Genomic DNA, 16518 nt, shown 5'->3' with positions numbered 1-16518 from the left:
AACATTCTCGAAGTGCAATGATGAAACACCATAAAAACTTAATAACCTACCATTTTCTTTGCACTCTTCTGGAGGTTTAGCCTTTTTCGCAAGTCGTGGATCCAGCCATGATGTTGTCTTTGTGTTATGGCTGAAAAGAAAAGAGATCACTCTGAACAGACACATACTGAAAGGAATCAAGTTTATTCCCTAAGAAAAAAAGGGGGGTTAGTCCAACAAAATTGCAATCGATACACTTAATTTGCTTACTGGTTCTAAGTAGCCCTGAAGGAGGTGTAAGAGTAATTGTGCAAGGCAGCTGTAAATTTGGCAACCTCAGCTCCCTGTCCTCAAAGCAGCTATTTTTATTAAAATCAACTAGAATGTTGCCAAGTTAACCTCATTGAAAATGCAGAACTCATCCAGAGCAAAAGGAATTTATTACAAATACAGGATTCTCCAGTTGGAAGAGCACAGTTTGCAGGCTCTGATACTGTTTCCTGAGTTTTGCAAAAGAATTATTTTCATAGTAAACCTGCCCTTTCCATAAAGAGTTGTGTTGTTACTCTTTACTACAGAGCTGGCAGAGGCAGCACAGAAGTGATGCAAATTATATTATGTCCTTGGGATTCCTACATTTTCTCAAAAAGTGATTAATAATAGCAATTCCATTAACTCACATTTAGCTATCTTCCATCTAAATACTTTCAATCTAGCTAGGGCAATAGGGGTAAGCCTGTCTGTAATCTAATATTCCTGAAATGGAATTTCTGAGATTTAATACTAATTTTAACATTTTATTTTGAAAAATGTTTTCTAGAATGTCTTTTACTAGAAATTTAAAAATCAAAGGGAGATGTTCTTAGTGCAGTTTTTTATTTTTTTCAAAGAGGTACTAGACTCAGACTGTTTCAGAATCACCTGGTAGACTTACTAACATCGCATGTGCTGGGTTGTTACAAAACTACTAAAGCAGAATCATTGGGGGTGGATCCACAAAATCTCCATTATTGGCAAGGTGATTCTTATGGACATTGCAATTTTAGTACTATTCAGTGGCTCATAACTGCTCGTTGAAGTTAAAAATCTTTACTGTGTATAGCTGTCTCAAGTGGTCTCATTGACCAATGGACAAATTATCAAGGATGTGACATTTTTGAGTGCCTTAGAAAGAGAATGAGCAAAGTTACAGGTGTGGAAGTGTCAGGTTTATCCAAGGAAGAATCAGAAGGCCAAAGAATAGAACATGGAAAGGAAGAGTAGAAAAAAATAGGTTGGAAACATAAATTAAAGCTAGACAATAGGGATATCTGTACAAAATTTTAAGAAAGTCAAAATGATAATTATATCAATTTCATATGTATTTTCTCTTTTTTTTCAATGAAATTTTACTGTTTCATCTTATTGGAACCACAAGTGTTAGCTAGATAATCTGATGAGCCAATCTGCCATGAAAGCAGAGGTGAGAAAAGTATCCCAGGCAGCATGTTTAATAGCAAACTTCTAGAGACAAAGTGCCTTCCTAAAGAAGGGAATTTCAAGTCAGGAAGGAGGGAAGATAAAGACAAGATGGGCAGTGAGGAAGAAATTCCCAGGTGGTAAAGCACTCTTTAAATGACCTTTTTTTTTTCTAGATGATCATCCTATCTCTGTGTGTAGAGCCATCTTTAATTTGGGAACTGAGGCATTAAGGACCTTGGGTCATGAAGTCTTTGCTCCTCAAGAAAACTCCCTTTTACTTCTGACTTTCATGTGTGATAAAGAGAAAACTGTCCGTCTTTCTTTACTTAGGAACTCCTCAAGGATTTGTGCCTCTGATCTGGATTCAAATAATTTGATCAGATAAAGATTGTGAATTTGGTCAAATTATAAATTATTAAGAGATTACACCAACTTTTATTTTTCCCCCCAGTTTGACCTTTGGAAAGTCCGATGGTGCTTCATTATCAAGTTTCAGAAGGAAGTAAAGTATTGTGGACACTTTGACCTCATACTGGTCTTCTTTTGTAGTCATGTCAATATCTTCCAGTCTTTTCCTCTGACCTGAATGGGGGTTATGACCATGCCAAGTATGAGGAAAGTTGTACTGGGTTCAGTGTTTGATGCTCCCATTCTGGGAAAAAAAGTCCCTTTGAAAATGCTCTTTATAGACATGCTTCATTTCAAAGTGTGTTTGTGTGTGTGTGTGTGTGTGTGTGTGTGTGTGTTAATGTCTATATTTTTGTGTGTTAAAACAAATGTTGAGGGGTGGGCAGGAAAAAAAATTCCTCTTCTTTATAGTCATATCTTCTTCCAAATCCTTCCTCCATGTTGGAGAAATGTCATCTCTAGGTCTCTAAGACATGTTCAGAAAAGCAAACACATCTATGGATAAATATCAAGGCGCTATTATGAAGCCACTGCAGGAAGTCAAATTACCATTTCTATATCTTAACACCATGGGTCTCACATACTGGCTAATGTAGAAGAGAACTGTGGATTTCCTATCTTTCCTCAGTTTATATAGAGTTCATTACAGGATAGTTTTTTTAGGGTTGAACTAGCATTAATGATGTGTCACTTTTATACATTTTGACAGACTGAGTCCCTTAGAGTTAACAGCATTTTTAGCTGTTTCTTGGAAACAATTCTGAAAGAAATATGGGTAATAGTTACCTCCAGTAATTGTCTTAAACATCACATAAAGATACAGTGCAGTATTTTTCAACAGTGACTCTCACCAGTCTTGCAAATTTATAGCTTCTTCAGTGTGTCTTACAAAGGGGATATTTTTAATGCATTTTGGGAGACAACAGACCAAGTGGCTTTCTCACTTCCTTTACATTATATATTTTTAATGCCAACAATTCCATTTGAAAATAGGACTAAACATTGGGCATAAAGCTGTGTACAAAAACGAGACGGTTGAGGGGTTTTTCACAATTTTCAGACTACATTTTTTCACATTTGAGGATGTGATTTTTCTTTCACTTTCATCGCTTGAATAGAGTCAAAAGCAGGACACCTCTCTCTCTCTTTCTTCTCTTTCTCTTCCTTCTTTCTTTCCTCCCTTCACTCCTCTCTCTCTCTCTTTCTTTTGCCATATCTACCAAAGTTGTGGGGGGCACAAATGACAGGCAGATGCTAATGTTATAAAAACTTACATTTCAATACTAGTTTAATAGACACATATATATCTGCTACATTTGCAAAGAAACCTTTCCTCTTCTGGCTGGGGAATGGAACAAATATTTTCTAGAAATTTTGAATCATATTAACATACTGCTATGTATTTCTATGGATCAAGTTAATGTGATGCTCACGAAAAGTGAGAGATCCAGTAAAGGTGGCAGCTAATCTAGTTTAATCAATGTCATATTAAAAAATCCTGATGAAAACCTTTAAAATGGTTTATCTGGACTCTTTTCTAATGTTAAAGTCTATTCGGAGTCTGTCCAAAGGACTGGAACAAATAAGAAGTGAAATTTTGTTCAACTTAGAAATTCTAATTTAAATTCATATCAGAATGTCCCTGCAGACATGTGATAGGCTGACTTACAATGAATCAGAAATTTGTGTATATTTTGTAAGTTTAACCTTTTCAAAAGAAGCAGGTTAAATGATAACATCTTCTGTGGAAACATTCTAGTCACATAGAAAATGCTTCACTTCAACAGGAAAAGCTACTGACATTATGGTACACCATTGCAAAGTTATTCTCACTGTCTCATGAATGTCCTGATTGTCTACTTTGTCAGCGGCTGCACTAGAACTTGCACGCACATTACCTTATTGTGATTGTGGCTACATGTTTTTAACTCCATTTTACAAATAGAGAAACCAAGGTTGAGAGAAGCTAGGCAATGTGCCCAAGATCACACAGGAAGTGTGTGAATGTGAAAGAGCTGGGGAAAGGAACCAAAATTCTGCCACCCTGAAGCTGCCCTTTTGAGACAATGATGTTCAACTGTTTATCAAGAGACAAGACTCAGAAGGAACCTTTGAATTTCCCCCCTTTCCTGCCCAACAGATTCAGACAGAGAAACCTGTTTCAGGAAAGAGAACTTGGGATGTCTCCTTCACTTAATTTGAATTAAGTATGAAAACCGAGGGTTTCAGGCAGGTGCCTGTTAGCAAGATACCTTGTGTTCCTTCCCTTTCTTTCTGAGTTACCTAAAAGAATTTGTCTGTCACACATATTCCCCTCTTCCTCAACTACATGTAAGTCACCCATCTTCACTTCTGAAATCTAAAACCTTGGTGCCTCCTTTCACCTTTGTCCAAATACCCAATGTTCTCTCATGGTCTTTGGAACTTGTACACCTGTGTGAATTCCACTTCAATCTGCCTCTGTTGATTTGATTATTAGTCCAGCCAGAAGAACTCAGAAAGTGGGAAGAAAACTATTAATATTTTTTAGCCCCCACATTGACATTAAATCCAGATGTATGTCATTCCCAAGTCCAAAGTTTTTATGACCTAAAACCAGAGGACTAAATTTAACACTTTGCTTTTTATACTGAGGTGATTTATTTCACAACTTTGAAGGGTAATCAAAGATCTCTTTCCTAGTTCTTTTGCCAATGGTTTAGAAACAGAGATGTTATATCCTATTTGAAGATAAGAATCACTAAATGAAATTCCTTTGTGTTAAATGCCCTCTACTTAGTAGGTATTGTATTAAAATTGCACATGCATAGAATTGGAAGACAGAATATTGTAACTGAGGAGCCACAGATAATATTGTTACTGGTGAAAACAATTTCCTTTGAGGTGTTGAGAAGTATAAATGTGGTGGCAAGATTTTGTGTGTATTAGAGAAATAATACACCCTTGGAGACTGATGGTGGGGAGGATCTAGCAGCAACTGCCCTGAAGCTTCTGTTAATCCTCTGTGTATTTTCTTGGTACCTGGTAATGATCAAGGTGCCATTCAAATCATTCAACCCAATTTCCTGATCTTCCTGCGCTTGAGTTGGGACATCCACCTGACTTTCTGGCATTCTATGCTCTCTATCCAATCTGATTACCTTTTCACTTTTTCCCAGGAGAGGCTCTGTCCCTTTATGTTGCCATTTTGGCTCTTACTGCACATGTCCAAAGTAAAAACACCTTTCCTGTGCCATCTTGACTTCTACTGTGCATGTCAAAAAGCTCTGTTATGTCATCTGGTTTCTACTGCACATGTGCCCAGCAGAGGAATTTTTCTCCTCCTCTGTTCTCCAATAATCCAGTACTGGGCTAGCAGCAGCCCTTAGAAGATTTCCTGTCCTCTCCAAAGATTAAACCCCCTCAGCAGTAGTCCCCTGGAGTGTGTGAACGAATCTATAAATGCTACAGTTTCCTAGTAAACTTAATGGATTGCTGTCCTAATATCTGATTCAGATTCCCAATTCATTAAGATTAATACTTGTTTCCCGTTGCTTCCTTCCTTATTAATAACTAGCTAAACCCTTCCTTATTAGTAATTAGCTAACTATCTATGCTAACAATATCAGTGGAAACATTTTTCTTATAAATTTAACTTCTCCATTCAAATCGCACTCAAATAAAATTTTCTTCATTCACATATGAATATTTTTTTCAGAATAAAGTCTGGAAAATCCTGATTTATATAATTTATATATAAATATTAGGTCTTAGAAACTATACTAAAGAATTAGGTTAATAAAAATCTATCAAATGGTCCAAGAACTTATTATGGTTAAAATGAAAATTTTCGTATAGCCCTGCCACATTCTATACTCCAGTTCATTTTCCACTCATTTGCTCTATGTTTTTCCAGTCAGTACATACTGCTTATCACTTATCAGTTACTTAGGTGGATCCTTAAGGTTGACCCAATCAAAACCTAATTTTGAGGCATGTCTCCTTTCCTTCTTTTCTGTATGTTTCTTTTAACTCTCTTCTTTCCTATCTTTATATTGCTACTCAGACCAAAACAATGTTTTTACTACTACACAAATATTGAATGATATTTCATCAACTGCAATTTTATTTGTATAATAAGAAACTTGTACTATCAAATATACTCCTTTCCTTTGCTCCATTTACTCTAAAAAGAGTAATAGACTAAACACAATGACAAATATCAAATTTTAAAAGTCCTACTAGAAAACCAATTCTAAATCTCAATATTTAAGTGATAGATAAACTAGATAATTTCATGCTGAGAAATACTACATCAGAAGAATAATAAGAGATTGAAGTCAGTGTTATTTGACTCTAAGAAACATAATCTTTTGAACAAGGTAAACAAGACCCAGGTAAATATTTTAGAATCTATTGAGCAATTCAAGATGTGTATCAATGTTAAAGTTACAACTGTAGTGCTGCTGATGGAGACCATGGTCTTTTATGGGATCATGAGGAAAGAATTCCATGGGCCCACACACAGGAGGTTGTGGAGTGGCAAGATTTATTTAGGTGGAAATAGAAGCCTGTCCCTGGGTTTCTAGTGTCTTGTCTAGAAAAAATTCCAATCTTTTTATCAAGGCCAAAACAAAGGCCAGTGTTCAGAGTTTTTGTTTTGTATCAAAGCTTACTCCATTGGAACCCACACAGTCTGCTGTGGTTCCCAGGTGGCAATTAGACCCACATAGCTGCCATGGAGAGAACATGTGAATGAATGGGGTGAGTACGTAGACATGAGAAAGAAGGGCTTTGTTCTCTGAGATTATATTATCTCAGGTTTAGGAATGATCAGGCATTTGTTCACAGTAACCAATCAACTTCCCAAGTTTCATAGGCTTGAGCTGGGATTGCCTTCTAGCCCATCCATTCTTTCCACAGGCTACACTGATCATCCTCTATGGTCACCATTTTGACTCCTGTGCATGTCAAATTCTGTTACCTCACCTGGTTTCTACTGTGCATGTGCCCAGCAAATGATTTTCCCTTCTTCCTCCCATTGATAATCCAGTAGTAGACTGGCAGAACCCCTGGAAAGGGGGCTTTCCTGTCTGCTTAGAGGATTAAATCTCCTTGGCAGCAGTACCCTGGAGTGTGTGAATTGGTCCGTAAATGCTATAACTTCTTAGTAAACTTAATGAAATGTTATCTTAATAACTGATTCAGCTTCCCAATTTATTATGATTGATATTTGATTCCCCATGCTTCCTTTCTTTATTAATATCTAGCTACCTATGCTAACAGTAGTAGTCATATAGATTTAGGGACAACAATAACACAGATTATTCACTATATTTTATACATTTTAAAAATAAACACTGATTTTTAAAGATTTATAAATTGATTACATCTCAGACCTTAGACAAAGATTCCTCAGGGTGGTACACCACCTTTTCAGAAGAGTTTCTCTCCCCACTATATCATCACTTCAAAAAGAAGATTAAAGGCAATGATTAGATATATTTAATTAATGATAAACAGTGGATGCTTTTTTACTCAAGACTCCATGCTTTCATAGTTTTACTATTTTTTTCTCTTTATACGTTAGTAATCCACATAAGAGGTTATTGTCAATGACCTCTATAGTGGTTATATGTTTCCGAAATAATATTCCTAAATTTTGTTGACCATGTAAATATTTGAATTTGTCTTCATACTATCTTTCATATGTTCAGAAAACTTTTTTAAAGGAAGTTTTGTTATAAATATTGTTCTGGATATTGTAGGTGTGTGTTGCATACTGTTTTGACTAAAACACTATTTCCATCTAGGGATTGCACCAAAATCTTGTGCAGTCACAAGAAAAAATATAGGAAAAAATATTCAATATATCTACTGTGTTTGTTACAGAAGGCAAGTGTAGATCAGATTTTATGATTGATAAGGATATGATAAACTTAGAATGAGAAACCATTAAGCTGGTGTTGCTTCTTACCAAAAAAAACCTGATTATACTTTTCTTTAAAATAAAGTTCCCAAATATTTTCTTTTCTATTTTATAAATGAAATTTTAAAATTTGTTTAAAATGGTAATTGGTATTCATTTCAAACTTAAGGAGACACAAAAATAGCAATACAAAGAGAAACAGACTAATTGTGTATCTTGTTTAGAATTTAAAGCAAATTTAGCCCTGGTAAAGATTTTCAAAATCATGTACTGCCATGACATTTTTCATTGATGTAATTTTCATTTTAAAAAGTCTACTTTTAAAAATCTACTATTTAAGATGGAATAGCATTCACTGCCATTCAGGAAGATGGTAGTAAACAAACAGATTCTTGTTGTCATTGTTTTTTGCCAAAGTAACAGCGGTCTTTTTTATGTCTCTAACTAAACTGACTCAAAAACAAAGAAGTAATTTAATGGGATTCCCAAAGCCTGTCAATCCAGATTCACTCTATGGCAGCTCTGCTTTATGAAACATTTAGCCTCTTGGGTATTGAATTTTTGGTCAAGAAACTTATAAAGAGATACAAACTATAATATAAAAGTTTACTTTTATTTCAGCTATTGTTTGTTTATATATTGGGGGTAATATGGGATAATAGCAATGACTTTTCAGGGTGGGAGAACTATGAAAATTTGGGAATGTTAATTTGTCCAAAGGTGCCTCAGAATCTCATCTATACAATGAGAGTTCCATCAAATGCTTATAAAATGATTATAACATAACATGTAAAGTAGGCACCACAGCAAAATGTTTAAGAGCAAGGACCCTGGAGGAAACTATGTCCCAGGAAAGGTATGAATCTTGTCAGAGATGTTGACTACTGTGTTTCCAAGGTTTAAAGTGGTTCTTAGCACATAGCATGTGCCCTATAAATATCTGTTAAATAAATGGAATCAAAGCATGCTAGCTTTGTCAATTTTTGGTTATATGAGTAGGAACAAGTTACTGCTGCAAGCCTGTTTCTTGAAGTGAGAATTAAGTGAGCACAATGTAAATGCTTACTATATTAGCTGTTATTGTTACAGCAACCTGAAAACAGTGTAAAATAGTAGACACTCTGTATGTGGTGTCCATTATTACAATTGAATTTTATAATTAATATATACTATCTATATTAGAAGATAATATTAATGAGGATGATAAGTTAAGAAAACTACTGGTTTTAAATAATATGCATTTCAAAGTCTTGAAAATTGCTAAATATAAAACATAACTATGCTTTAAAGCATGGTTTGAAGAGTGCGTTCACTCACAAGTTAAAATTCTGTTATTTAAAAATACTTTCTGAAGTATGCACTTTTTTTCCTTTTAAATATCATTGTAAAGGATAAAAGTATTTATATCATTCACCAGAGGAGGCAGCTCTGAAGAGCATGAGGAATGTAGTTGGCTCATGTGTTCAGTATTGAGAACAATGGAAAAAATCCTTCTTTTGTGAATGCAGAACTTGTACAGTACTCACAAATATGAGCTATTTTGCAGTACTGAGCAATAATTAGTTTTAAACATTGCATAAAAGACAAAACAATGTTACCTTAATTATTACTTTAATGCAATACCCAATAAGTACTTTTAAAATAAATGTTTAACATTTTGGCATAGGTAGAGCTCCCCTGTTCTATTCGGAAATAAATTATATTCACAGAAATTTTATACATAGAACCACAGGATCCTTCTCTTTTTGTTTCATTTTCTGTTTTATTATGATCTTCATTTCAGTGAAGTGTAATGAGGGAGCGTTATGTGCAAGGAGAGACTCCCGTCACTCCAAGACTCTCACAATATTTGTACCAGAGGGAAGTTTTCACTCAGATCAGCTCTCTTTACCTCACAAATCTAATTTTCCTTCTCTTCTATCTTTCCTTCTGTCTGTTTGACCTTCCTCTTAACTTACACTACCTTTCCTTATATTTTTTTCTTTACCATGACTTTGCCTCAGGACTGCAAACTTTTATATTATAAATAATATTTTGTTTTAAAATTTCTTGACTAAAAATTCTGGGACACATCATGGCTTAGTCCCAAAGAAAGTCCTTATTGCTTCACTATGCTCCCCATCTTGCTCTAGCAGATTGTACCCAGGAGCTTTCATAGTATAGAGCTTATTCACATAAAATTCATTGTGATATCAATAGCAAAGGTACTCACAAATCAAGGACAGTGGTTTGAAATATTGATTTTGTCAAATGTAGTTAGGAAGGGAAGGGGCATTCTAGAGCAAAGAGTGAAAGCAGTTAGGAGAAAATCAACAAAAGCTGGGGTCAAAGGAAAGCAGAGTGAAACACAGGCAGAAAGAAAGGAAACGAAGGACCAGGTGATTAAGACGCTGATCCCTCCTGCTCTGATATACTTGAGCTCATCACACTGAGCCTTGAGATTCAAAAAAACTTTTGGGAGGAAACAAAGATGGAACTCAGACAGGTCCAGGATGAAGGGTGAGGTGGCGGATGCCTCCATTCTGTGTAATAACCTCTTGAAGCAGGCCATTTGCTCCTGCCCCTGCATGGATCATCTTTCCACCACACTCCCTTCAGTCTTGGTGCCGGGCTTCTGCATTCTCCTGTGAAGGAGTCTTCCTCAGCATCACTCTCTCAACACAAACAAAATTTCTCTTTCTTTTGTCTTAATTTTCCAGCTTAACCTATTTCTGCTCCTAATACTATACATTTATCCTTCCCCGCAGTAACACAAAGAAGATAAATGAACAAATAAAACCCTCTGTCTTTCAAAAACACCACTGATTTAGCAAAATTAAAACTAAGCAATTATTTTTCAGGATTCACCAACTAATACCTACTTCCCTGGTAAAGTCAGGGAACTTCTCATTATTTCTAATATATACAAGGACTGGGTGTTTGTAATAACAGTTTTTATATGTGAAATGCTCTATCTACATATTACTGAGTTTTCCAGTTAATGTTATTGCACCTTATCTCTGATGCCTCCTTTTACTACTTAAGTCTATGCTAAACATATCCTTCCCTGAATAGTATCACAAAACTCAGAGATTGTTCACTAATGCTTTATAACTATTTGTTTCTGTTCCCTAATTTGACAACAAATTTGAGAGCAGAAACTAAAATTTTTGAGTCTTTGAATTCTGACACTAGATGACTGATTAAGCATCTTAACAGAATAAGGTTGGTAGATTCTCCCAAGTCCTGATAAAGTATCATTATTTACTATATACCATTAGCACAAATTCTGTCTTCTAAAATCCCTTTGTCTATACTCCCCAAACCTGAAAATATTTAAAAAAAAGTTTATTTATAGTTCTAAAGAGAGGAGGGTTTATAACTGCATTACTAGAAACATTGTAAGAAAACAGTTCTTTCATCAACTTATGTTGGTTTTCTTTTATTATTTCCACATAGCCTTACTGCCCTTGTATTATATTAAAAATGTTATCCTCAGTCTCCTTGTTCTAAACAGCAGTTGTTCTGAACATAAATGTGTGACCTCACATCTAAGGCTTATATTTCGACATCTGATCTATGATGGTTCCATGCTGTGCTCATCAATAACAAAATTATGTTTTCAGATATAAATGCTTTTGTGCACATAAAAAATTTGACATGACTTTCTCTTTTCCAATTAATTGATAAAAGATGTCTTTGGGTTATTTCTTATAGCAAAGACTTAATGGATTCTTAATTTTTTAAAAGTTGTAAGTTTTGCCAAAAGGTGAATGATAGTAATTCATTTTCTATAAACCACTGCAGATCTCATCCATATGGGAGTCAAGCAGAGTGCTAAATAATTACCTGATTATGCATTCCCTTGGCCACATGTATCAAAGTTTCCACCTTCATATGAGAATTAAAATATTGGCATGTGGTAACATTTCAATTTCACAACAGAGTTCTGCCTATGGAGAGCTAAGTCACAAATCATTACAGGTGGGGAAAAGGAATCGAGTTTTAATATATTTTTTGAATAATCAGAATTTACATATTTTTATTAAAAGTTGTTTATTTATAATATTTGTTTTTATTCTTTCTAATGAACATTGTGATTATTTTACCCACACCAACAATTTAATTTTGTGCTATGATCTTCAACTTTGTAGTTCATTTTAAAAAAGTGGTTCTACTTCTAGGAGATAAAAGTGAGACAGTATTAATAAAATATATTGAAAATTTTAAATTGGAAATATAAATCTCAAAGGAAAGAAAATATTAGATTGATTAAGTATCACCAAGGAGTTCAGGATTAGCATTTTATTTTTCTTGGGAAGTCATAAAAATGGTAAGCAAGAAATACAATGGAATTTAAAAAATAAGTATAATGAAATATACAAAAATAAATATATGTATATTTTTAAACATCAATGTATGGTTGCTTCTCACATGCCTCTTACTGGGGACCTGGCCTAAAACCCAGGCATGAGCCCTGACTGGGAATCAAACCAATGACCCTTTGGTTTGCAGGCTGGCACTCAATCCACTGAGCCACACCAGCCAGGGACCAAAATAAATATTTTATTGATACTTGATATCAGAATCAAATGCTTTACAACATTTACTTTTGTGACTAGAAAGTATTTTGCCCTAAATAGCTTCATCATCCTATTTTATTACTGAACATGATGGTAGAAGTTACAGCAATCTGACTTAAAATGTGGGATTGTCTCATATGGACTATATGGATGTCTTGCAAGAATAGAGTAAGCATATCCCTATAATTGCAACAAATTTTACAATGAAGTTCTTTAATATATTCTATGATTTATAGGGGATAATTTAGGATCCTTAACTGTATTAAGGAACTATCCCATTATTCTCTAACAACAAAAGAAATTGATGCCAGAAGCAATACGAGTCATTATTTTATTTTTACCACATTTCCAGTTGCTACATCATTTACATACTGCTATGGTCTTTATGACAATGTTCAAAGACATGTGTGAACTTACTCAATGAAGTACACTTCACCCTTCTCTGTATAGGCCATTTCCCAGTTATCAGGCAATGGGTCTGATTCCTCATTCTCTTCAGGTTTTGTTGGTTTTGCATCATCCATCTGCTCCTTCAGCTCCTCAGACTGACTGTACACTGGTGCAGGATAAGGCTGGGAGGGTGTCTCCCCTGAGGCACCTGCACTCTTGTCTTCAGGTTCACTGGATTCTACAAGAGAACAATGACATGTTGTTTGTGAGTCAAGCTAAAGCAACTTCTAAATGTGTGGAATGTACTGCATCAAGGAATAAGCTCTGTGAAGGCTAACAAGAAAAGCATAATTGCAAAGAGCTCTGAAAATTATCACGGCTTATTTGAGTTCCCCTTTCATGCATTATTCCTCTATCATTCATCTATTTGTTGTTGATTACTAAATCAGAGGACCATCATTTCACAACCCAGATGTGGTAGGCAAAGTAATGACCCTTTAAGAATGTCCATGTCCTACTCCCTGGACCATGCGAATGTTACCTTACATGGCAAAGGAGGATTCGCAGATCTGATTAAATTCAGGTTTTAGTTTGAGATTGGGAGTGTAACTGTTCAGGTAAATTCAATTTAATCACAAGGATTTTTTTTTAATTGTAAGAGGAAAGCAGGAGAGAGCATTTAAGGGGAGATGTGACTAGTAAAGTATGACAAAATAGATGCACTGTTGCAGGTTTTGGAAATAGAAGAAGGGGGCCAATTGCAAGTCAAGAAATGTGGGCACCCTCAGAAGCTGGCAAGACAAGAACAGATTCTCCACAAGAGCCTCCAGAAAGGAATGCAGTCTTACCCACTCTTTGATTTTAGCCCAATAAGGCCCAGGTCAGACTTCTAACCTACAGAACTATAGGATGATAAATTTGCATTGTTCTAAGTCATTAACTTTATGGTAATTTATTACAGCAGCAATAGAAAACTAATATAAGAGAGCTAAAACTAAAAGATACACATTACTTAAGAGAAATAATAGCAGGGTTGGAGGACAGATCCAAGGGTCCCAACATGTAAATAGTACAAACTCCAGAATGAACATATGCAGAAGAAATAATAACAATAAAAATGGAAGAAAATGTAGCTAAAATGAAGGAATGCTTCAGTCTACAGATTGAATGGTTCACTGAATCTGAGGACAGATTACTGAAGTACATAGCCCACTAAACATACATTGGTGAAATGTCCAAACTCTACTGTTAAAAAACAGAAGCTGTAGCAGCTTCTACACTGAAAAAAATGATTACTTACAAAGAAAAAAGGAACACAAGAGCTTCAGTCCTTTCACCTGTGACACACTAAGCTCAAGGATAGTAAGGTAACATCTGTAGTAACACTAGAAAAAATTCAGCAAACCAATAACTTAACTCTGTCAAAATATTATTCATCTATCCAAGAAAATGAAAGTCACTTTTATTTTATTTTATTTATTGACTTTAAAGAGAGGAAAGAAGAATGAGAGAGAGAGACAGAGAGAGAGAGAGAGGAAGGTGGGGGAGGTTTGTTGTTCCACTTATGCATTCATTCATTGGTTGCTTCTTGTATGTGTCCTGACTGGGGATTAAACCTACAGCTTTGGCATATTGGGATGCTGCTCCAACCAACTGAGCTACCTGGTATCCAGTCAGGGTAAGAAAGTTGCTTTTAAATATGCAAAAATTCTGATATACATACTACTCACATATTCTATACTAGGACAACATTTGAGAAATTATTCTAACTATATCATGATGACGAATCAGAGTATAGATCTCAAAATGGTGAGGGAACTGGAAAAAATAAAAATTAAGAAGAAATAGATCCTATAACTAGAGTTAAGTATAAATGGAGGATGACAACATTTTTGGAAATTTGTAATATGTGATAAAGATAGATTTTTGAAAGAGAAGAAAAATATGTGAAAAACCTATCATCAGTATGGGTTTTAAACCATATTTTGGGAAAGTTCAGGGTCTGCAGGGTGGAGGAAATGTAGAGATAAAAAGACTTTATAAAGAGCTCAATAGGAAGCACACCAGAGAGTGGGTAAAGAAGATAATTATAAGCTATTTATTCATGGGATGGACAAATATTCTGGTCAAAGTATAGATGTCATCATATAAAGAGGATATTTTCTCTCTGAGCCACCCAGGTTTATTTCTTTCCTATTTAGCTTTTCTGTCATTAAAGACAGACCATGCGTCTTATTTGACAGAGAAGAGTACAGCAGGTACCATCTAGGGCAAAAACATTCTTGGGGTAAATAAGAAGAAAGCTATAATGTAGAGAAAGTTCCTGCAAGGTAGGATGGTAGCTGGGAGAGAGAAAGTCAAAGAAGAAATGTTTAGATTTAAGAAACTACCTGTTTCATCCAGGGATTCAGCACCAACACCTCTAGATGGTAGTCTGGGCTGTGGTGTGGTGGAGAGAAGAAGAGGGAAACCACAGAAAAGGTCAGGGGAGACAAAAGCAGAGGGGGCTTGTGAACACCTTAAGTTTAGAACTTTGGGAGGAATATTTTCTGCAGAGTGACTTCAAATGTCCACTGGGGTGTCAGAGGAGAAAAATGATGGAGTGAAAACATTTGGCAAATACTACTCCCAAGACTTCTTTGTGGTATGGATGTCATCCAGAAGTCCAAGTACACTCCAGTGAGAAACTGGGAAAGTGGCTAAGAGTAGGGAACCAACTGGCCTGCAGTGAGGGTCACTATGGCTTCCTCACAGCAGAAGTGTGGTGGGGACAGCCTAATCCCGAAAATGGACGGAGAACACTACTGACATATAATGTCAGTGTGAAGATAAGGCAGCCATCTTGGAAATAGAAAATTCTACAATCATTTGGGAACATAATCAATAGTCATTAACATTAAAAGATATACATATGCAAATATATATACTTTGATTCCATGATCCCACTTTGAGAATATATCTTCTAGAAATAAAGATGGTGTTGCATAAGGATACCTATATAACAATATTTATTACAGCATTGTTTGTAGTAGCAAAGGACTGAAAATGATTTGAATGTGTATCAATGAGAATGTGATTAAACTCTGGTTATCATTACCATGAAAAACTACATAGTGTAAAAACAATAAATTAGATCTGTAAAAATAGTGAATTAGATCTGTATCTATTGACCTGAAAAATTATTACTATTCAGGGAGTGATCCAAGTTGTAGGGTAATATATATCATTAAGCCTATTTTTTAGAAATAAGCAAACATCAAACTAGATATATTCATATAATTTTGCATTTAACTAAATGAGCATGAAAACTAGATGGAGAAATATACAACAAATTGTCAACTTTGATTACTAAGTAAATTTGAATGGGGGCAGGAAAAGTTCTCTTTGCATATCTTTGTATTCATTAGCTATTATTTTTATAATTTTAAAAATTAGTAAAGCTAATTTAAAATGATTAAATTAAAGTATAATATTCTCTCTGTTTCAATAAATTACTTGGATCAATTTTCTGCATATGTATCAATCTCAGAGCAATATTAAAGCTATCTTTATGAAATAGAAAGCTCAAGAACACTTTTATAACAGTGAGGTGGAAACACTTTACTGTGGACAAAGCTTGTAAACAGTCAAGCAAAACAAGGACATGAAATCTTTTAAAATTAATAGCATGGAGTTCACTGGTGGTATTAGCTACCAGTTATGGGGTAGTTATTTAGGAGTGGAGGGTGGGAAAGCCAGTTTGTAATATAATCTTTCATTGTTCTCCCCTTAAAATGAAGGATTTATGAAAAGAGTATGGCCTTAGTAATG

General features: G+C 35.0%; 1 protein-coding gene across 3 annotated transcripts in view; it reads right to left on the bottom strand.

Moving 5' to 3' along the window:
* MAGI2 (membrane associated guanylate kinase, WW and PDZ domain containing 2) overlaps positions 1-16518 on the bottom strand; it is a 1385030-nt gene that overhangs the window by 466443 nt on the left and 902069 nt on the right. For all 3 annotated transcript variants that reach the window (XM_045827541.1, XM_045827543.1, XM_045827544.1), the window contains 2 exons: positions 12736-12946; positions 51-130 (listed from right to left, as the gene is read on the bottom strand). In XM_045827541.1, coding sequence (XP_045683497.1) covers positions 51-130; positions 12736-12946 — 291 coding nt within the window. The remainder of the gene's footprint in view (positions 1-50; positions 131-12735; positions 12947-16518) is intronic.

The sequence above is a fragment of the Phyllostomus hastatus genome, unplaced genomic scaffold (assembly GCF_019186645.2).
Source record: "Phyllostomus hastatus isolate PE091 unplaced genomic scaffold, TTU_PhHast_1.1 phas_scaffold_78, whole genome shotgun sequence".
NCBI lineage: Eukaryota > Metazoa > Chordata > Mammalia > Chiroptera > Phyllostomidae > Phyllostomus > Phyllostomus hastatus.
This window is presented reverse-complemented; position numbering and strand designations above follow the sequence as displayed.